The 22,119-nt window shown below is 37.6% G+C and overlaps 3 protein-coding genes across 4 annotated transcripts in view; 2 read left to right on the top strand and 1 right to left on the bottom strand.

Moving 5' to 3' along the window:
• disp1 (dispatched homolog 1 (Drosophila)) overlaps positions 1-12,410 on the top strand; it is a 156,624-nt gene extending 144,214 nt beyond the window's left edge. The window contains exons 7-9 of one of the 2 annotated variants that reach the window (XM_087297843.1): positions 2,581-2,678; positions 3,872-3,969; positions 7,045-12,410. In XM_087297843.1, coding sequence (XP_087153969.1) covers positions 2,581-2,678; positions 3,872-3,969; positions 7,045-10,503 — 3,655 coding nt within the window. In that variant the 3' untranslated portion in view covers positions 10,504-12,410. 2 annotated transcript variants of the gene reach the window in all.
• Positions 1-22,119, top strand: part of mia3 (MIA SH3 domain ER export factor 3) — a 449,841-nt gene that overhangs the window by 334,553 nt on the left and 93,169 nt on the right. The gene's annotated exons all lie outside the window — the stretch shown is intronic.
• On the bottom strand, positions 14,127-20,888 carry tlr5a (toll-like receptor 5a). Its single transcript, XM_087298738.1, has 2 exons — positions 20,392-20,888; positions 14,127-19,913 (listed from the first exon to the last, which is right to left on the bottom strand). The coding sequence occupies exon 2, from the start codon at positions 19,901-19,903 to the stop codon at positions 17,258-17,260; it is 2,646 nt and encodes an 881-aa protein (XP_087154864.1). The 5' UTR covers positions 19,904-19,913; positions 20,392-20,888; the 3' UTR covers positions 14,127-17,257.

Below are 22,119 nucleotides of genomic sequence, written 5' to 3'. Positions count from 1 at the left end.
CCACTGCCGATGGTCGACAAACTTCACGATGCTGAGCCGGCTTCGCGATCCATCGCCCCGCCCCACATTTATATTAATATATATCTTATTATTTGCATGTCATCTTAATAGCAATAACGGTCTTTTCATGAGCTGTGTTAAATTTTACACATAGCTGCCACTTGCACGGCTGACAGCATCGTGAGGATTAAATGAAGGACTATACAGCACCTCTCACGCTTAAAATGTGTAGATTCAGTGGCAAACGCTGTTACCTGCAAACCCCGTCCTACAGACTTTACAGTGAATGGCTTTAGTTATTTTCATAGCGGACTTGAAGCCACTGGAAGTCTTTTATCTACTCTTGGAAAAGTGTAAATGATGGATTAACATTCAGCACATGATCACTAATAAGATGTGCCATTATTAGTAACTGTAGGTGTTTTTTAAAACTAAATCTGTCAACGTTATTTTCATTCTGTCATCTTCAGCGCTTCACATTTTCGCGGTTGTAGCTCCTGCCATCTGAAAGCAGAAGGCATTGACTGAGTGATTGACAACTGATATCAGCCAATCATTCGCGTTCTGTTCTAGAGCAGTGGGCCAATAAGAAAAGCACAAATGCGGGGCAAGGATTGCAGGCTTTTTTACTTCAGCAAGTTCACAATCCAAACAAAAAAAAATCCAACAGAAGTTGCTACTAAATTAACAAATAAAATGCAAAATGTTTTTAAATGGTTGCAAAAATCAAATCTTACCTTAAATGTTGAAAAGACGGTATCCATGCGTTTTTCTCAAATAGGTGCAAAGTTGGAAATGTTTTGGAAATTTTTATAAATGGGCAAAGTATAAAAAATATCACTGAATTCAAATATTTAGGCATCATGTTGGACTCAAACCTTAATTTAAAAACTCAAATTAAAAAACTTGCTACCATACTGAGATTTAATCGAAGAAATTTAAAATATATCAGAGATTCTCTGACATTTGAGGCCTCTGGTATATATTTTAATACTTTGATTGTTCCACATTTGTTGTACTGTATAACGAGCTGGTCTCAGGCATGTAAATCATCTTTAACACCGTTGGAACCATTATACAAGAGAGCACTTAAAATTCATGATAAAAAGCCTCGGTTGTACCATCACTGCAACATCTTAAAAAAGCATAGTTTCTTAAGTTTTGATAATACTATTAAATATTCCAGTATTTGTTTTTAAAATTATTCACAATCTTTCTGCTCCGTCGTTACATTTTTAAAAAATTTCAAATCAGAGAAAACATTGCGTTTGACGCGTTCTATTGACCTTATTCTAAAATGCGGAAGTGCGCCTGTTTTCGCGATTGTCTTAGAACGTTTCAGTCGCCTATGGGAGAAATGACTAGGAATAATAAACGGCAGAAAATGGTCAAACTACATGCTCTACAAACAAATGTTTGCATGACTACACAGACCAAGTAGAATAATATATCAAGGAAATATCAGTTTGCAACATCAAAAAGCGAAACGAGCAGTTTTTATTGTCTATAAATGAATGGAAGTGAATGAGAGCGGAAGTCTCGTGCCAAAAAGGTTCAAATGGCAGCGCCCGCTCGTCTGCGGAGAATAAGGTCAATAGTAAGAGGGGAATGTATTGTCCCTAGACGCAAGACCTCTTTTGGTCAATCCTCTTTTATTTTATAAAGGCTCAAATCTATGGAATTCTCTCCCAACAGAAATAATCACACGCCTGTTTTCACGCCTGATTTGGAGGTGGTTTGTGTCAAATCAAATTTGTTCACACTGAGTGAGATGTTTTTGAGTTGTCAGTGTTTTAGTTTATATGTGATTATGCCTGAATGTTTTAAACTGACTTTTTAATTGGATTTTATTGTCTTAATTTGAACCTGTGCAGGGACTGCAGGTGCAAATTAGCAATCCTGCTACAACCTGGCACAATGCATCTTTCCTCTTTGAGGTTAATGTAATCTTTGTGCACTGTCCCTGTTAAATATATAAATTCATTCATTCAGGTCGCATAGATAAAATTTCAGGCGCATATGCGACCAAAACAATTAAGCCCGAGCATCTTTACCTGTTATTTTTTTTTCTCATAATAATAATAAAATAAGGAAGTTATCATCAATCACGATACAAATTAAAGTGAACTCCAAACGAACTCTCGTCTCCTCCACCAGCTGTGGGAAAAGCCATTATACTGACACGGATCTCTCTGCCTGTTCATGCCAGAGTCCCTCAGAAATAAAGTGGTTGACAGGGGGTCATTTGTGTGTAAGTTTATTTATGGTTTGGTTATGGGTGAAGCAAAGACCATGTGGGTCAGGTAGTAAAAACGGTAGGCTACAATTAATTAATCGTTAATGAATTAAATGATATTTAACAACAACCTCCGCCTACGACGACGATGCCATCGTCCATCGCGATGTTTCACATTAGACATCATACGATGCCAAATAGGTCAACATCGCCCAACCCTAATGTGGACTTTAAATTTCAAAAAACAAATTTTCATTTAATTCATTTAATACACACAAAAAACATGTTAACATGTTAAATGCATCTATTTTATTTCTAAATACGCTCCTTTTTCTGTATTTCAGTCACCAAGATGACCGGTGGTCCAAAGATCATTACGATCGAAAGAAAAGACAAGCGGAGTGGGACTTCAGCAAAGATAGTTTCTTCTGTGATGTACCAGGTCAGTACATACAATAATGACTATGGGAGACCACATGGGAAAGCTAGGTTGCTGTTGGAAGTGGTGTTAGTGAGGCCGGGAGGGGGGCTCAACCTCTGGTCTGTGTGAGTCCTAATGCCCCAGTATAGTGAAGGGGACACTATACTGCTCAGTGAGCACTGCCTTTCACATGAGATGGTAAACTGAGGTCCCGACTCTCTGTGCTCATAAAAAATCCCATGACACTTCTGGTAAAAAGTAGGTAACCCCATTGTCCTGGCCAAATTCTCATGGAATGGAGATGGCTTACCCATCATGGCGTCCCAATCATTCCCATCTTGTCCAAAACATTGACACCATTGTCCTGTGGCTGCCGTCGCATCATCCAAGTGGATGCCTGGACATTACATTACATCATATAGATTCAAATATCTATTCATTTTTAATGTGTGTATTAAAAATGTAATTTACTGTACCCTATGAAGCTTAGAGTCAAGCTTATTTTGTTTTCGTAATAGAAAATGTAGAGTATATAAAGTATTTATAAAATATTTTACAAACAAAATGTCATTTTTACAGGATTATTTGATTAATGCAACTTCAAAACTACATTTATTTGATATGAAAGTCTTTTCTAAATGTATTTACTCTCATTTTTTATCAGTTTAATTTATAAGTGTTCATTTATCTTGTAAAAAAAAAATACTTCGAAACAAAGTTAAATTTTTAAATGGTGGTTGATGCATTTTCGTTGTAAGTTAAATCAATAACCATGCTTTGTGCAAGTATAATTGTAATCATCACTATACATATATATTATACAATTATGATGATGAAAACATACATAGTTAACTGCTTTACTATTATTATATTTTAATATTACATAGTATATTAATAATAGCATTTTAACGACTGGATTAAGAATATTTATTAACTTCATTTTAAATGTTGTATTAAAGATTCATACATATACAATCATTTTGTATAGAGCTTGATTTCTGTGACGTTTGTTTGTGTTTATATTTATGACTCAAACTTGTTTTGTGTGCATTAACAAAAGTCTTATTGATAGAATCCAAAAGGAAGCAGAAATGTATGAAATGCACACTGTATTGAAGTGAGATGTGTTGATATTGATCAAATCTGCCATCTAGTGGACGGTGGAGGAAGGATTCTGGTTTCTGCTTTATTTACTAAACATTGTCTCTCTCCAGGTGACAGCTATTCCCGGATCGTATTTGCTTCTGCTGAGGGCAAGAACTTGTGGAATATACAGGCCATTAAATCCATGTGCAATTTCGACAATACGCGGGTATGTAGTATTGCTTTACATATACAGAAATGATCATACCATTTTCACATGCTTGATTGTTTTACTGATGTTTCAGACACACTAGATTTACTCATGGACCTTTCCTTAAAGCAGAAGCTGCTCCTAAATGCCAGTATTGTAATACCATCCATAAATATAAAACATATACTTTTACATTGCCCTGTTTTTAATGGGAGGCCATGCTTTTCATATGGAGAAGTCTAAAAGAAGTCCTTATTTTTAAATGTGGATCCATTAAAAACATGTTATTGATGTATTTTTTATTGTTATGTAACCATGTGTTATAAACTTTAAATTTTTTGGTAAAAGTATTAAATTTGATGTTCATGTAAAGTGATATTAATATATGTGCTTTGAAAAATGTGTTATTAACCTCCCAGCCAAATTGAATAATTAAACTACGCCAAAGAAGTTCAGTACTACATCAGTTTTTGCAATGGGATTTAAATAGGGCTGCATGAGACTGGATATAAATATATATATATATATATATATATATATATATATATATATATATATATATATATATATATATATATATATATATATATATCAGGGCTCAACAATAAGGACTGCCCTATGGCCCGGGGCCAGCGTGAGAGATGCTCGGGACAGTAGACAGAATGGTTACTTGCCCGATCGGACCAGTGCTGCCATGTCATTACATTTTGATTTGCCTTTGAGAATTTGTCAAATGCGTGCAATTACAGTCTTAGAATCAAGAAATAATTTGTTCTTTTAAGTCTTTGGATGTTACCTTCTCTGTGAAGTCGTAAACACCATATTGGTTTTCAGCTCCTCTAATCTGATTGGATGTTGTGAGCCCGTTATTTTTTTCTATAACCTGGTAAAAACCAGTACAGTGAAGAGACAACAACACAACAGCCACATCAAATCATGAGGCTAAAAGAAAACATCTGTTTCTAACATTGTGGAAACAGACATTTACATGGGTACAACACCATGAAAAAAAAGTGATGTTTTGCATAGTTTGCCGTCACTTTTAAGTCGGCCACCTTTTGTTTTGCAATAAAATACATGCACATTTTCCATACTGCTATATTTTACAGCTAAATATTTTAACATTTTTTAAATATTTAAATTCTAGATTCACAGAAATTATTTTTGACACATTATTTAAAATATGTGTCTAAGGAATAGCTATAATTTATTATAATTTTTTTGGTGCGGGGCCTGTGAAAATTTTGGCAGGGCAAGTAAAAATCTGAACCACTGGTCCAATCCGACCAGCAGAAAATATTCTTAGCGTTGAACCCTGTATATATATATATATATATATATATATATATATATATATATATATATATATATATATATATATATATAGTGATATGAATACAAGATCACCAGATGACTTAAATAGCTCTTTTTGGTAAGAATTCAGGTGCAGAAATTGAATAATCAATGTATAAAATAGCTCTGCATTAGCTTCATTGTATAAATAATTGGTAACACTTAAAAATAATGGTCCAGTAGTTAATGTATGTACTAACATTAATTATGAATAATCTTGTACAGAATTTATTAATCATAGTTCAACATTTACTACATTATTAAAATCCAAAGTTGTTCTCGTTAGCATTAGCTAATGCTAACATTAATTTAAGTCATTTAGCTTAGATAACGTTAACTAACATTAACAAAGATGTAATAAATGTATTAGTAATTGCTGGTTTGTTTTCGTAAATACATTAACTAGCATTAACTAACGGACCATTGGTGTTATCAAATAGTTTAATAAAATATTTTTTATTAAAGTTTCAAATGATGCAATTTGCTGTGACTGAATGCTTTAAACTTGCTTGATATGAGTTTAAGTATCTCAAAATGAGTAAAATGAGTTTAAGTATCTTGGCATAATTCTGGACATTAATTTAAAATTTGATAGTCATGTTAAAAATTTAAGTAAGAAAGTTAAGCCAAGTCTAAACTGTTTTCGTTTTATTAGAAGGTTTTTAACATATCACACTGCAAAATTATACATGCACACAATGATATTCTCTCACTTGACGTATTGCATTACATCTTGGTCACAAGCCTCTTTAACTACATTGAAGCCTAATGACTCAATATATAAACAAGCAGTTCAATTTATGGACTTAAAGCCTATGCGATGGCATAATTGTGATGTTTTATGTAAACATAACCTGTTTAATTTTGATAGTTTTATTCAATTTAGTTATCTTAAATTGGTTTTTAAATGTTTAAATAATCATGTTCCGATCCTGTTTTCTAAGCTAATCAATCGGCATCAAACCTCCCACAGAGTCACACGGGCCACTGCTAACGGTGACTGTCTAGTGCCAAAGTGTAAGACCTCGTTTGGTCAATCCGTCTTCTCTGTAAAGGGAGCCAAACTGTGGAATGATTTACCGGTTAGCTTAAAATCAGAAAGTAATCTAAATATTTTTAGTAGTGCTCTTAAAAAGTGGTTAAAAACAAAACAGCAGTGTTTGCACAAATAGTCTACTGTTAGTTGGTTGGATCATGTCATCTTTGCTTTTGCCTGCAGTAATTTTATGTAAAGAATTGTAATGTTATGTATGTTTTATTATATTTCTATTTTGTCAATATTAAGCCTCCTGTGGACAGGTGTTGAGAATTAGCAAGTTTGCTAAAACACTTAAACAAATGCATTTGGTTGTCCGGTGTAATTGTGATGTCCATGTCAAATAAATAAATAAATAAAAGTATGCTCACACAGCCACAGGCCTTAAAACACATGTAAATGATAAATTGTGGTAAAAAATTGTCAATAAAAGGTAAAAAAAAATGTCATGTTCTGAACTGCGGCTCCATAATCACGACCCTACATTGCAGATTCTACAATGTGACTGTTGCAGATTTACGCATTGCCATATTGATGCTGAAACGATATATTGTGCAGCCCTCTGGAACTACACATTTCTAACATTTATAATGTGTTATAATAAATTCTCTTTGCCCGATCTTTGATCTATTTGACCTATTAAGCCATTAAAGCTTAGATTGCAAACAACTTTAATCTTTCTCTCTTTATGTCTGTTTCTTCAGGTTCGGTCTCATCCCCAGTATCTGGATCTGTGTCAGCGCACCACTGCTGCCTCCTGCTGTCCCAGCTGGACCCTCGGAAACTACATAGCCGTCCTTACAAACAAATCTTCCTGCCAGAAGATCACAGAGCGAGACGTTTCTCACACCCTGAATATCCTGCGCTCCTGTGCTAAATTTTACCACAACGGTACCCTCGGTCCTGAATGCTGGGACATGACCACCCGAAAAAAGGACCTCAAGTGTGGCAACCTGCCGCGGAAGTGTACAAAATACAACGCTGTGTATCAGATTTTCCACTTTTTGGTGGACAAAGACTTTCTGAATCCAAAGAACACAGACTACCTCCCACCAAACCTCAAATACAGCATGCTCTTTGCTCCTACAGAGAAAGGAGAGACCATGATGAACATTTACTTGGACAACTTTGAGAACCGTAACTCTTCGGATGGGATCACGACTATAACGGGAATAGAATTTGGCATCAAACACAGTTTGTTTCAGGACTACCTCCTGACAGATACCATGTATCCCGCAATAGCTATTGTCATCGTCTTGGTGGTCATGTGCGTCTACACGAGATCCATGTTCATCACCCTTATGACGATGTTTGCGATCATCAGTTCGCTCATCGTTTCTTATTTCCTATATCGAGTGGTCTTCAACTTTGATTTCTTCCCTTTCATGAACCTAACAGCGCTCATCATCCTAGTAGGAATTGGGGCTGATGATGCATTTGTGCTCTGCGACGTCTGGAATTACACAAAGTTTGACAAACCTAATTCTGAGCTCTCTGAAACGGTGAGCATCACACTTCAGCATGCAGCGCTTTCAATGTTTGTCACTAGCTTCACAACGGCTGCTGCCTTCTATGCCAACTATGTGAGCAACATCACTGCCATACGATGTTTCGGTGTCTATGCTGGAACCGCTATCTTGGTTAACTACATACTGATGGTTACCTGGTTGCCAGCTGTGGTGGTCTTACATGAGCGGTACCTGGTTAACCTTCTTACATGTTCACGAACACAAAACCATCAATCGCAGGGCGCTGCAACGTTTTGGACAAGCCTGTGCCAGGTGGTCAACAAGTGTCTTTTTAGCATCTCTGAAGCCTCGAGGATTTTCTTCGAGAAAGTTCTGCCTTGTGTCGTGATCAAGTTGCGCTACTTGTGGCTCTTGTGGTTCCTGGCTTTGACAGTAGGTGGCGCTTATGTGGTTTGCGTAAATCCCAAAATGAAACTTCCCTCTTTGGAGCTCTCAGAATTTCAAGTGTTTCGCTCCTCGCATCCCTTTGAACGCTATGATGCGGAGTACAAAAAACTCTTCATGTTTGAACGGGTCAACCATGGGGAAGACCTACACATGCCGATTACAATCATTTGGGGGGTTACACCGATTGACAGCGGAGATCCGCTAAACCCTAAAAACAAGGGAAAGCTAACTCTTGACACAACCTTCAACATTGCGAGTCCAGCGAGTCAAGTATGGATTCTCAATTTCTGCCAGAAGCTCAGAAACCAGAGCTTCGTTTACCAATCCGAGGAGCAAGACTTCACAAGCTGCTTCATGGAGACTTTCAAGCAGTGGATGGAAAACCAAGACTGCGAAGAAGCCTCTGTTTATCCCTGTTGTAGCCAATCCACGTTCCCCTACAGACAAGACGTCTTTGAGTTGTGCATCAAACGGGCGATTATGGAGCTCGACCGAAGCACCATCTACCACCTTGACAGCAAGACTCCAGGACCAAGGTTTGACATAAATGACACCATTCGAGCTATCGTACTCGAGTTTCAAAGTACCTACCATTTTACTCTGGCCTACGAGAAGATGCACCAGTTTTACAGGGAAGTTGATACTTGGATTCAGGAGGAGCTCAGAGATGCTCCTGAAGGACTTAGCTATGGGTGGTTTGTAAGCAACCTGGAGTTCTACGACCTACAGGACAGCTTATCCGACGGGACTTTAATTGCTATGGCACTGTCAGTGGTGGTGGCCTTCAGTGTTATGCTCCTGACCACCTGGAACATCATCATCAGCCTCTACGCCATTATATCCATCGCCGGAACTATATTTGTTACAGTCGGCTCACTGGTGCTTTTGGGCTGGGAGTTGAATGTGCTGGAATCAGTGACCATATCAGTTGCTGTAGGGCTTTCTGTGGACTTTGCTGTACATTATGGAGTGGCGTACCGCCTTGCTCCAGAACCAGACAGGGAGGGGAAGGTGGTTTTCTCCTTGAGCAGGATGGGCTCGGCTATAGCGATGGCAGCATTGACTACGTTTGTTGCTGGTGCAATGATGATGCCGTCCACTGTTCTGGCGTATACCCAACTGGGCACATTCCTCATGCTAATCATGTGCATTAGCTGGGCCTTTGCCACATTTTTCTTTCAATGCATGTGCCGCCTGCTTGGACCCCAAGGCACTTGTGGGCAAATTCCATTGCCAAAGAAGCTGCAGTGTGCAGAGCGTACATCTGAAAACCAGTCTACTGTGAATAACCAAGGTAAAGCTGGTGCTTGCTACACAACCAAGCATGAACACTATGAGCTTGAACCCTTAGCGGCGAATGTCAGAAATGAGGGAAAGGCCTCAGATGAGGAACAAGAAGCCTGCACGCAGCTGCAGAATAACATCACTTCTCTTCATGATGATGCAACCTTGTGTGCATCCCATGAAGAACCCAAACATGAGTTTGAAAATGGCGTGCAAGCCACAGAACATTCACATCTCCATCAGTACGCTTTCAATACAAGGTGTACCTGTGAGAACTCAATGCATCAATATATTCGGGAGCGACAAAGAACTGCTTGCCATCCTTGCGGCCAATCTCGAGAAACCCAATGTGCTACTAAACAGTCCAATCACTTACCTGCGTGTCTAAACCGGGATATGATCCATGCTCCTACCAACAGTGGCCACTTCCAGCATTGCACACCAAGCCAAATATCAAGGCCAGCTGCTCATCGATGTTTCAGTGGGGGCTGTGGTATGCATGCAATGCACATTTCACAACAGCAAACAGAGACGGAGTCCTACATCAGTGCATGTGTCCCCAGTTCATCTCCACCAGAGAGCCAGAACCGTCCTGCTCACATCCAGTTTCCAGATGTTCAACGCTGCTCTTCGCCTGACACGACTGGAGTTTGTACTCTTAATCATGATACACAGAACGCTGGGGAACTGGCGATAAATTCCCAGAGTCCTCAGAAAATACCATGGAACCATTTAAAAACAAAAGCAAACGGCACTTGTGTGCTCCAGGATTGTCGTGAGGTGGTACCTGAAGACAGCATCGGATGCAGAGTTGATAAAGAAAAGACTGTCTCTCCCAAAAAGTTTAACTGTTTTAAGAAAAACGTTAAAGCAAAGTGCAATTCTGTAGAGTTTCACAAGACGAGAACCAGCGTGCCTACTATCGCCATCAACTCGAAAGCCTCCTCTGAGAGTTTATGCTAACTTTAAAAACACAACAAATGAGGGTCATATTGAGACTGTCATATTCTGCACAGCAAGGACATCTTTGTGCTTGTGATTTCTGACATGTCATCAAGGAAATGAAGTCTGATTTATGAACACGATATTTTGACCCACTGGCTGGAATTAGTGTGATGTCTCAGTGTTTTTTTTAATGTCTGGAAACAGGCCGTCACTTTTATCATGGGAACAGCAAGACGTACAGTTGAAACCAGAAGTTAACATACAATCTAAAAACAGGAACATAACCATTTTAAAAAAATGTCTGGTGGTAAATCATATTAAACTTTTACTATTTTAGGTCCGTTGAGATTACCTAAATGATTTACATTTGCTAAATGCCAGAATAATGAGTGCATTTTTTTGGAGAATGTTTTATTAATTTCTAGACAGTCAATAGTTTACACACATTTCCTTGTTTTTTTTTTTTAGCTTTGCTTTTAAACTGTGTAACTTTGCTCAAATGTTTTGGGTCTCCTTCCACAAGCTTCTCACAATAGTTTACAGGAATTTTGGCCCATTCCTCAGAATTGGTGTAACTGAGTCAGATTTGTTGGCTGTCTTGCTGGCACAAGCTTTTTTCAAGCCCATTTTGTCTATAGGATTGAGATCAGGGCTTTGTGATGGCCACTCCAAAACATTCACTCTGTTGTCCTTAAAGCACATTTTAACTAGTTTGGCAGTATGCTTAGGGTCATGGTCTGTCTGGAAGACCCATTTGTCTTGAGATGTTGCTTCAGTATTTCTACATAATGTTCTGTCTTCATGATGCCATCTATGCTGTGAAGTGGACCAGTCCCTCCTGCAGCAAAACAGCCCCACAACATGATGCTGCCGCCCCCATACTTCACAGTTGGGATGGTGTTCCTAGGCTTGTAAGCTTTCCCCTTTGTCCTATAAATGTAACACTGCTCATTATGGCCAAACAGTTCAATCTTAGCTCCATCAGACCACAGGACATGTCTCCAAAAAAAAATTACTAGACATGTCTTTTTCCCAGTGTAATATAGCACATTGTAATCTGGCTTTGTTGTTGATTCTGGCTTGTTGATTTTTCCATGTTGTCACACAAGGAAGCAGTGTGTTTGAGCTTTCCCTTAAATACTACGCTACAGTTGTGCCTCCAGTTAACTCAAGTGTTGTCAATTAGCCAATCAGAAACTTCCAAAACCTTGACACAATCATCTGAGCTTTTTCAGAGGCAGAATAATCTTACTGTATGTAAACTAGACTTTCAAGAAAAGTTATAACAATTTCTTAACAAATATTTCTCTCATTATTCTGCTATTAAGCAAAACAGAAACACGTGATAACCCTCGCTTACCTAAAAGTGAAAAAGTTTAGTCGTATTAACATCTGACCTTTTTATATGGTTATGTGCCTTTTTATAGTGTATGTACACTTCTGCTTTCAACTCTATTCAATTTATTTTCCTGCACATTTCATATGAATTTGTGTGTGTGTGTGTGTGTGTGTGTGTGTGTTTGTATGTGTATATAATTATATATTTGTGTGTGCGTGTGTGTGTGTGTGTGCGTGCGTGTGTGTGTGTGTGTGTGTGTGTGTGTGTGTGTGTGTGTGTGTGTGTGTGTGTGTGTGTGTGCGTGTGTGTGTGTATGTGTTCTGTATGTATTTGAGTCATGCACTTTTTGTTGACGCTTTGCCTATAAAGTTTTTAATACTTCACAAGTACACTTCAGTAGTTTCTGTGATGCTAAATGGAAAGACTTTTGCTGTTTTTCTCCATGCTGTCGTTTCTTGGATAAAATCGCCTTGTCCTGCAGTGTGCAAATATTTACATTCGCTTCAGGGAAATTGAGTCATCTCTGCCTTCACACCTCACTAAAACCTGTTTTTGTCAAAAATACAGTGTGCAAAGTTAACTATTCCTTTTAAGTGTACAGATGTGTCTTTACCAAACACTGTGCGTCTCTCACTCGAACGTTATTTATTAACTTAACCATTTTTTAAGTTAATCATTTGTACACATTTTTCATTGTAACTGGTTATTTAACATCTGGTCTGACAATAAATGCTGATATATGGTATAGTTTTAAATAATTAGGTTTGTTTAAAAGTTGCTTATACAGTTGAAGTCAGAATTATTCGCCCCCTTTGATTTTTTTTTTTTTGTTTTTTTATTCCCCAAATTATTTTTAAGAGAGCAAGGAAATTTTCACAGTATGTCTGATAATATTTTTTCTTCTGGAGAAAGTCTGACTTGTTTTATTTCGGCTAGAATAAAAGCAGTTTTTAATTTTTAAACACCATTTTAAGGTCAAAATGATTAACTCCTTTAAGCTATATTGTCTACAGAACAAACCATCATTATACAATAACCTGCCTAGTTACCCTAATTAACCTAGTTAAGCCTTTAAATGTCACTTTGAGCTGTATAGAAGTGTCTTGAAGAATATCTAGTCTAATATTATTTACTGTCATCATGACAAAGATAAATTAAATCAGTTATTAGAGATGAGTTATTAAAACTATTATGATTAGAAATGTGTTGAAACAATCTTCTCTCTGTTAAACAGAAAATGGGAGAAAAAATAAACAGGGGGACTAATAATTCTGACCTCAACTGTAGATGCTGGTAGCCAGGAGGTGTTCAGGTGGTTTGAACGACCCCCCCTCAGCCAAAAGGTCCAGAATTTGTACGTTATGTAATTCAAAAAAATATACATTTCATAATATTTGGCATGTCCTGTATTTTGAGCATTATTGATTTGTCCCGTGACCTCCTATTCTCTACTTTTGACAATTTTTTTTGAAAATTACTGTCCAATAAAGGCTTTAATACCAAACGTCCTCCGTCAGCTGTCACAGCAAAAAGCGCAAATCCCGTCATGTCTGTGTTTTTAAGGCTGTTTACACTGGTCACTTCATTCGTTTTATTCTGATTGGGTATAAATCCGATCGCTCAGACAACTTCATAAGGTGTTTTGGCAAGCGTTCCAGATGAAACTAACTACACCAGTCTAATTATTTGTTTTTTAGACTAAATTAATGTAAATAAATAAATTATGACCTGGAGCAAATCTGACCTGCGCCTGTATAGGGAAACACCTGGGTGCGCTTTTACAGCCAAACACATATAAAGTGCAAAATTATATTAAAAACAGATTTACTATAAGCACAAAACATGTGTTCGCGAACAAAAAGCCTCATAAACATAAATCACATAAATCACCTGTTAAATATTCAAGCATGTGGTGCTGAATTGATGAACAACCACTAATACAGTCTGAATATATTTAAAAAGCACTCAAAGTTCAAATCAGTGTTATCAATAAAATATTAATCGTTATATTGATTATCAAAACATATTGCATAATTAAATCTTGCAATATATCTACTTTTACGTGAATTCCACATAAAGATGAAACAAATAACATGTTTGGTGTGTTTGGACTGACAAAATGTGCACATTATGATCTTAGTAAGCAACTTGACAAAACAATTAAAATAGGTAAAATTTTAGAAAAAAAGACCCCCCATTCGCCCCCACCTAACCCAACCCCTCCCCCCCACCCCCGTTTTTTTTCTAGACTGGCTACGGCCCTGACATATTTACATAACTCTATTAATTGCAGAGAATGCAGTACTTTGCAAAAGATAATTTATTTAAAGCAACAGATCATCTTCCACATGTGGTGTAAATAGTAAATGGAGTATCAGTGATTCAATTTCACTTGCAAAGTCTTGGACCGCTAAAAACAAATAAGAAAATCACATTTGTATTTACAGAAAGTTTAAAGCAGTTACAGTGATAATTATCCGATTAAATTCAGTGATAAATATCTGATTCAAGATTAATCTAAAATGTCACATTTAACTTCACATTTTGCATAACACAAAATAAACTTCTATGACCGAACAATCAGTATTGAGTCAAGCTTACAGGGTTAGTTCACCTAAAAATGAAAAGCATGTTAAGTACTCGCCCTCAATCCCCCGAGACCTTCATTCATCCATCCTCATAACACAAATTAAGATATTTTAGTTGAAATCCAGGAGCTCTCTCATCCTCCATAGACAGCATGGGTCCTGAGATGCTCAGGTAACTAATCAAATTGTCAGTACATCCCACACGACTTAAGTAATCTAACTGTAATCATATGAATCTCCAAGAACACTTTTGTGCACCAGAAACTCTAATAACAAGTTTGTTCACCCATGTCTTCCTTGTGAGATTAGAGTGTGCATTTACTGTGGGCAATATGACGCTTGCATGTTGCACTGCTGACTCTACTGGTGCATTTCTACTGATACTGGTAGTTCGGTACAGTACTGTATGCATTTATATCCATTTCCATTGTCAAAAGTGCCAAAAAAAGTGATCCGTACCATACCAGCTTTTGACACCAGTTCCAAAGGGTACCTAGCACAGCAGAATGGTACCAAGAGTGTGGGCTTAGACTCGCTGCTGCATGCTATTGGTATACAGAGAATTATCACCAGTGTCTACTACAAATAAAGGAAATGACAACATGGGAAGCGCCATTTTTAAATACACAGTTGATAACATGGCTATATACATTTTAATACTGTGACGCCACGACAGGCACATGCACACATAGGGCTCAACCTGTGCAGTGCACATGCCCTTTTAGTCTTGGATAGAAAGTGCCCTTCCAAAATGATCAAAAGTGCCCCAGCGACAACGACAACATCCAACCCCAGCAACCCCCCACACCCCCTCATCAAAAAAATGATCCTGCACATGCCCTTTGGACAATCTCTGCACAGGCCTGCGCCACGAAGCAGTAAACCATGGTCTACCCAAACTCAAACAAACCTTGTCGTCTTGTCACAAACAGCCACATACTATTAAGAAGAACATGATCTGCTGTATGTCCTCTATTGTTGTTTATGAGGGCGTCTAAAAGCACAACTGGTTTCACTTTCTCTATTTGCGTATAAACCTAAAACACAAAAAAAATGTGTTTTTGACTTTTATATGAACTCTGAATGACAGAATAACTGTTTAACTCACTTTTACAGTTTCTTTGGTGCGCAAAAGTGTTCTTGAAGCTTCATTTTAATATAGTTTATACCACTGAAGGTACGTGCAGTGTTTTGATTTAGTTCCTTCTTCTAGACTTCCTTTTCTTCAATGTCTCTGGACCCTTGCTGTCTATGGAGGATAAGAGAGCTCTCAGATTTCATCTAATATCTTATTTTTTGTGTTCAAAAGCTGAATGACTTTTGAACATGTTTGGACAGGACGCGGGAGAGGATGTATTTGTTCCTTTATGTCATGGTGTCCTCCAAGGGTCAGTACTTGGTCCACTTCTATTTAGCATTTATATGTTGCCTCTTGGTCAAATTTTGCAAAAATTTGGGATTAGATATCATTGTTATGCCGATGACACATAGATCTATATTAACACTTCTCCCAATATTATCGGCATCAATGTCATCACTTAACGCTTGCTTAACTGAAATTAAAGCTCAGATGCAACATAATAATCTTAAACTGCATAGTACTAAAACAGAGATTTTATTGGTTGGCACTCCTCCTTACGTCAAGAGGTGTAGTGAATTTGAGTTAACGGTTGATCGGTCTGTCTTATCACCATCTCCGCAGGTGCGTAATCTCGGTGTTCTCCTGGACTCTCAGCTTAGTCTGAAGCCCTATTTTAAACATGTAACTAAAACGGCCTTCTATCATCTTCGTAATATAGCCCACTTACGTCCTTTCCTCTCGAGGCCTGATGCTGAAAGACTCGTCCATGCTTTTATCACGTCTCGCTTGGATTTTTGCAATTCCTTGTTCGGAGGGTCACCAGCAAATTCTCTCAAAATTGAGCAAAACATCAAAAATTCTGCTGCACGTGTGTTGACACATACATCGTCTCGGCCGCACATCACTCCTCTTGTATTGATTTTAAGACATTGATTTTAACACATAAGCCGGTTCATGGTTCTGCTCCAGGTTACGTTTGTGACCTGATATCCGTTTCCTCTGCCTCTCGCTGTCTACGCTCTGCCTCGGGTCTTCAGCCTCGCTGCAAACTCAGCACCATGGGAGGTAGGGCATTCTCTTTCCGTGCTCCCAAACTGTGGAATGCTCTTCCCACTAACATTAGGAATGTCGGTTCATAGGACACTTTTAAAGAGCTACTTAAACCTCATCTTTTTAGGTCTGTTTTTAATTAATGCTATCTTTTATTCTTACTGTTTTTATTGTATTTATTATTGGTTACTGTGCTTTGCTGTTTTTACTTTCTTGTAAGCGCTTTGGGTTTTAGAAAAGCGTGTTATAAATAAAATATATTATTATTATTATTATTATGAAGGCCTCAGGGAACTGGAACAACATGAAGGCGAGTAATTAATACGAGATTTGGAATTTTTATACTTCATTATTTTTGATGCCAGTGTCCAAAACAGAGAAGGTTAACAGCTGGACAAATGAGAACATCTCCGGAAACAAAACAAGGGATCTGTAAAAGCATTTGTACCGCTGTACTTCATAACTTAATTATTGTTTATTTCTCTAGTGCTTTTACAATGTAGATTGTGCCAAAGCAGCTTAACATAGAACATAGAAGTTCTAGTAAGTTGAAAGTGTCAGTCCAGTTTTCAGAGTTGAAGTTCAGTTCTGGGTGGTTTAATTTTACTGGTGAAAGTCCAAATCTATGCACAGCTCCACAAGTCCCAAACCAAGCAATCCAGTAGCAAGGAACCAACTTCACCAATTGACGAAAGTGAAGGAAAAACACCATAGTTAAACTGCAGTGTCTGCTTGAACATCTGCTGCTTCAGGATTGTTTTCATCCACCTTGTCTTTTTCTTTAATGTTTGTTTGTTTAACCTTGGTGTTTCTGATTATCTTGTGCAGAAGTTGGTCATAAAACCACTCCAAGTCTTGACCGTCATCAGGCCACACGAGGTAACTTCTGTTCTCAATGAAGGATCTCAGTTGTTCATACTTTAATAACCTGTACTGCGGTATGTTTCCTACAACCAGCACCACCAGAATGTCCTTAAGCTCCACTAGCATCCTACATTGTGCCAGGGTGAATGTTTCTAGACACCAGCCGTCCTTCAGAAAGTGTTTAGACACCACGCAAATGGTTTTTCGACTATGCTGGATGGCATTTCTCATATTGGTAAGATGGTCCTCCCCGGGGATGAAGTCTCGCTCCTCGAAGCAGCAGCGGAGTGTGTTGTGCTCTGAAAACTGAGAGTCCAGCCTCTTCAACAACGCTCTTTCTACCCACTTCATGTCTCTGGAACTGAAACACAGGTACACATCGTACAAAAATCCATTTGCATCAGGTTCCTCTTGAGGTTTATTGTCAAATTTGCCAATTAGTTTTTTGTATATCTTGAAGATGACACCGCGTCGACTGATGTAAACAATGGTGCTGGCGCTGAATAATATAATCAATACAGTGCAGGAAATAAAAAGCACAAGTCTTAGTTTTTCAGTTCTTCTCTCCTCCTCTTCATCCTCACATTGTATGCTGGAACTCACAACCGGAACCATGTACTGATCCTCAGGACTGGCACACGTCACATCCTCAATAGAGTGAACGAAGGTTATGTTGGTTTGATTTAGCCATGTTTGGAAATCCTTCAAGTCACAATCACATCGGAAATCGTTATTCATCAGGCTGAGGTAGCTGAGGGTGCTGAAGAGATTTGGATCTACTGAATAAATCGAATTATAGTCAAGATGAAGTACTTGAAGAGTTTTGGGGAATACATCAGTGGGGAGGTATTTCAAAGAGTTGAAAGACAAATCCAGAATGAGCAAAGATGTAAGGTCTTTGAAGATGTCTTTGGGAAGTGACTGCAGCAAGTTGGAACTCAAATGAAGCACTTCTAGCTGGTGAAGATCGTCAAACACGTTTAAACATTTTCCTTCTGACCAGATTACTTGCAAACCTGCAAATGATAGATCGAGGACTTGTATGTTTTGTGATAACACTTCATGGTTGTCTTGAGGGCAATAAAGAAGCTGATTTCCTCGAAAAACTACTTCCTCAATTTGAGGAAATTCATCTAGTATTGTGTAGAGCTCTGACATGGATGCTATTTGGTTAAACTGCAAGTCAAGGGTTTTGAGATGTTTGGCTATGTTGGGTATTTCGTACACATACTGAATGTTGTTGTCTCCTAAGTAGAGCTTTTCCAACTTCGGCAGAGTTGCGAATGTGTATACATGTCCAAGAGAATTTCCTGTTAGGTTTAGACTGAGTAGATTTGGAAGACCTTGAAATGACTGAGACCCAAGTCTCCAAATATGATTGTAAGACAAATCAAGCACCTCGAGTCCCTTGAGATTCTGAAATGTCCTAAAATCAATGTAGCCGAGGAAGTTTTTGGACAGGTTTAGCTTTAGCAAGTTTGTCATACCCAAAAATGCGTTGTTTTCAATCTTGTTGATCTGACTTTCTGCTAATGTGATTTGTTCTAGATCTGACAGATAACTAAATACAGAATATGTGAGAGAAAAAATGCTTGAATTGGACAGATCAAAACTCTTAATACCGCTCGACTTAAGACCACTGAATGTCGATTTGTCTGGATCTTTCGAATTATCGCCAGAAGATTTGCCGATTCTGTAAGTGTTACTGATGATGAGACTTTGGATTTTGGTACTGGAGATAGCATCAAAAAATCTCTTAGCCATGTCAACGTTAAAGCCGTTTCCAGATAGATCCAATGTGGTTATTGAAGTATTCTTAAATGGGTTTCCACATTTCTCCCATCCTAACCAGTACTCATTCATGTCTTGCAGTGTTATAGAGGACAGTCTGAGGAGTGTGAAATGTTTACCCTGAAAGTTCAGGAGGTCTTCCTCACAGATGCTCTTCACTTTGTTGAAAGTCAGATCCAGCACATGAAATCGCCTCATATTTAAAAAGAAAGACGCCGGTTGGACTCTCCGAATGTTGTTACGACTTAAATCAAGCATCTCAAGAGACATCAGAGGTTTGAGGAAGTTACCAGACAGTAGGGAGTCATCTAAACCGCATTGAGTGAGAGTGAGATTTTTAAGGTCGGATAATCCATTAAATGCTCCTGCATCTATTCGCAGGTGGTGGTTGTAGTCTAGCTGAAGTGATGTTAAATTAGAGAGCCTCATGAATGAATTGCGCCGGATCACAAGACCTGGTGTTTGGTGCATCAGGATGAGGACTTCTAGAGCTTCCAAATGAGAAAAGGATGTTTCATTGAGTTCAGCAATTCTGTTTTTACTCAAATCCACGTTAGTTATGTAAGTGGAAATCTTTGGCACCTCTTGAAGACCTCTGTCCATGCAGAAAGCGAAGTAGCCATCAGTTGAACACACTGAGGTGGATTTCACTGTTGGAGTCCAAATGAATAATAGCATCAGAAATAAAGTGTATGTAGCTGCCATTCTGGAATCTCTGTAGAAAATAAATGTGTTATAAAAATGAAGGTTAAAAAGATTCACCCTACAGTTTTTATTTGTTATTAATATTCAAGTATTTTTGCTTATGTGCTTGGCAGCAGAACGTGATGTTATTTACTTTTTGTGGCATTTGTTTGTGTCTATATTTATTAATAAAATGTCTGTTTCTGCTCACACAGCGAGGTCAGAAACAAATATAAAATACATCATAAATATAGTTAAAACCTCCAGGAATTAATACAAAATACATTTAAGATGTCCGCATTCAGCTGCTTCTGTTTAACTAGTTTATCTTACTAATTGTTTGCCAACTAGTTCAAGGTTCAGTGACTACACGTTCAATAAGGGGGAAAAACATGTTTCTAATTTAAACTTGGTTCATGAGATCTTACCACTGCTGACACGAGCAGTAATTTGAGATCTTTACAACAAGGTTTATTTAATAACAATCTAATAATAGTTTAGCGTCTTACCTGTTCGCCCATTAATCCATCGTGTTGCCCTGTTTATCCGTTTCTGCAGTCATTTGATACTGAATACTTCACAGATGTGCGCGGGTTTCTCTTGTTCTCTCTTCCTTCGTTTGGTCTGTTTCCCAACTTTTCTGAAATAGGAAATAACTTTCTGACCCTGTGACTCATTTTCCGGTTAGGGATTCTTCAAGTGCGAGTAAGCAAACAATCACGGATTTGTGAGAGATTCAGAACATTTACAAGCCTTTTTTTCGTTTTCACCTCACCCAAACAAACACTGCTCAACCCGCGCGGTAAGACTGCAAGCTGCAGTATGCAGTACACACGAGCAATCAGAGCTAAAATATGCACTTTTATATCATTATAAAACAATATAAAGAACAGCGAATGTTGCTGTCATTTTTGTTGTCTTACCAGTCTAATAAATAGACAACCTTGCCATCCTATGGAGACAAAGGATTAAATTTGTCGTGTAGCTACGCATAAATGTTGATACTAATTTAAATATTAACGGTTTTTTAAAAACGTTGCTTTTTAAAAACTAGTTTTTTTAACTGCCCCAGGAAAACATGTTTGGATTGCATTTAACCCCTAATGTCGCTAGTTAACACACTCAATGCACTTTCTTTCAAGATATCCCATAATTTCTAATACATCAGCCTCTACCAAATAGTCGAAATGTCGGTTTATTGTAAAAGTACTGCAATTATTGCATTTACTATGGCAATCAGAAAGTATAAGACCAATTTATACAAAAACATAATCAAGATAAAACATTTTGAATACTAAATTATCTTTATTTTTTGAGGTTTGCCATAAAATATTTTAGATTTTCATTTAACATGTTTTTTTTTTCTCAATAAAACCAAAATCAAGTGTAGTAGTGCAACAGGATTATGTTTAATTAAAAAAAAAGTATTTATTTATTTATTTGTTTTGTAAACCAAAAATGCTGTGTAAACCATTAATAAAAACAGTCATTATTTAAAACAGTCAAAATATGGTCAACCATAGGTAGAGCAGGCAGTTAAATAGTTAACTGACTTACCTGTGAAAACAAGTGGTCAATTAAATTATGTGAAACTAAAAAATCAAATATAAACACAAACTTTTAAAAAATCTTGAACGTGTTTTTACATATATTGCTGTATGTAATGAAAATGTTCATGTTCAGTTATTAAAAACAATAGACTATAATCATCATTCAACACCATGCAGGAAGAAATGAAATTGTGTAACTATGCAAGTCGACACAAAGAAAGCTTTGGTTTTTGATTGCATAACAACCCAACTTAATCTGGGGATATTTTGAAACCAAGTTCCTGTGTGTGGCTGAAGAACCTGTTCTTAACGTTACAAGTGTCAAAAATAAATATTTTTTTAAGTACAATAAAAGTACTACTTGTGGTCGCAATTACAGTTCGCAAGGAGGTTCTATCTATCTATGAAAATCTGAGCTTCTTTATTTAGTAGCAAATGTTTAAATCTCTGACCTCAGCTTGCTTCACGAAAACAGAAGGTGAGTTTAAAGGCTGTTTGGACAGCTATCTTTGCACAAGATGTCACTGAAAGATTGCTTTCTGTACACATGGAGCATAATGCAGAATGCTAATATTAACTTTGCAATGTTGTCTTTTCTCAGAGTTCCCTATTAAAATGAAGGGATCATAACAGGAAATGAGGGCAGATGGCAATGTGAGGTCAACCAAAGATACATTCAGTAAGTTT

Source organism: Danio rerio, chromosome 20 (genome assembly GCF_052040795.2).
Source record: "Danio rerio strain M-AB ecotype USA chromosome 20, GRCz13ab, whole genome shotgun sequence".
NCBI classification, from domain to species: Eukaryota; Metazoa; Chordata; class Actinopteri; order Cypriniformes; family Danionidae; genus Danio; species Danio rerio.
This window is presented reverse-complemented; position numbering and strand designations above follow the sequence as displayed.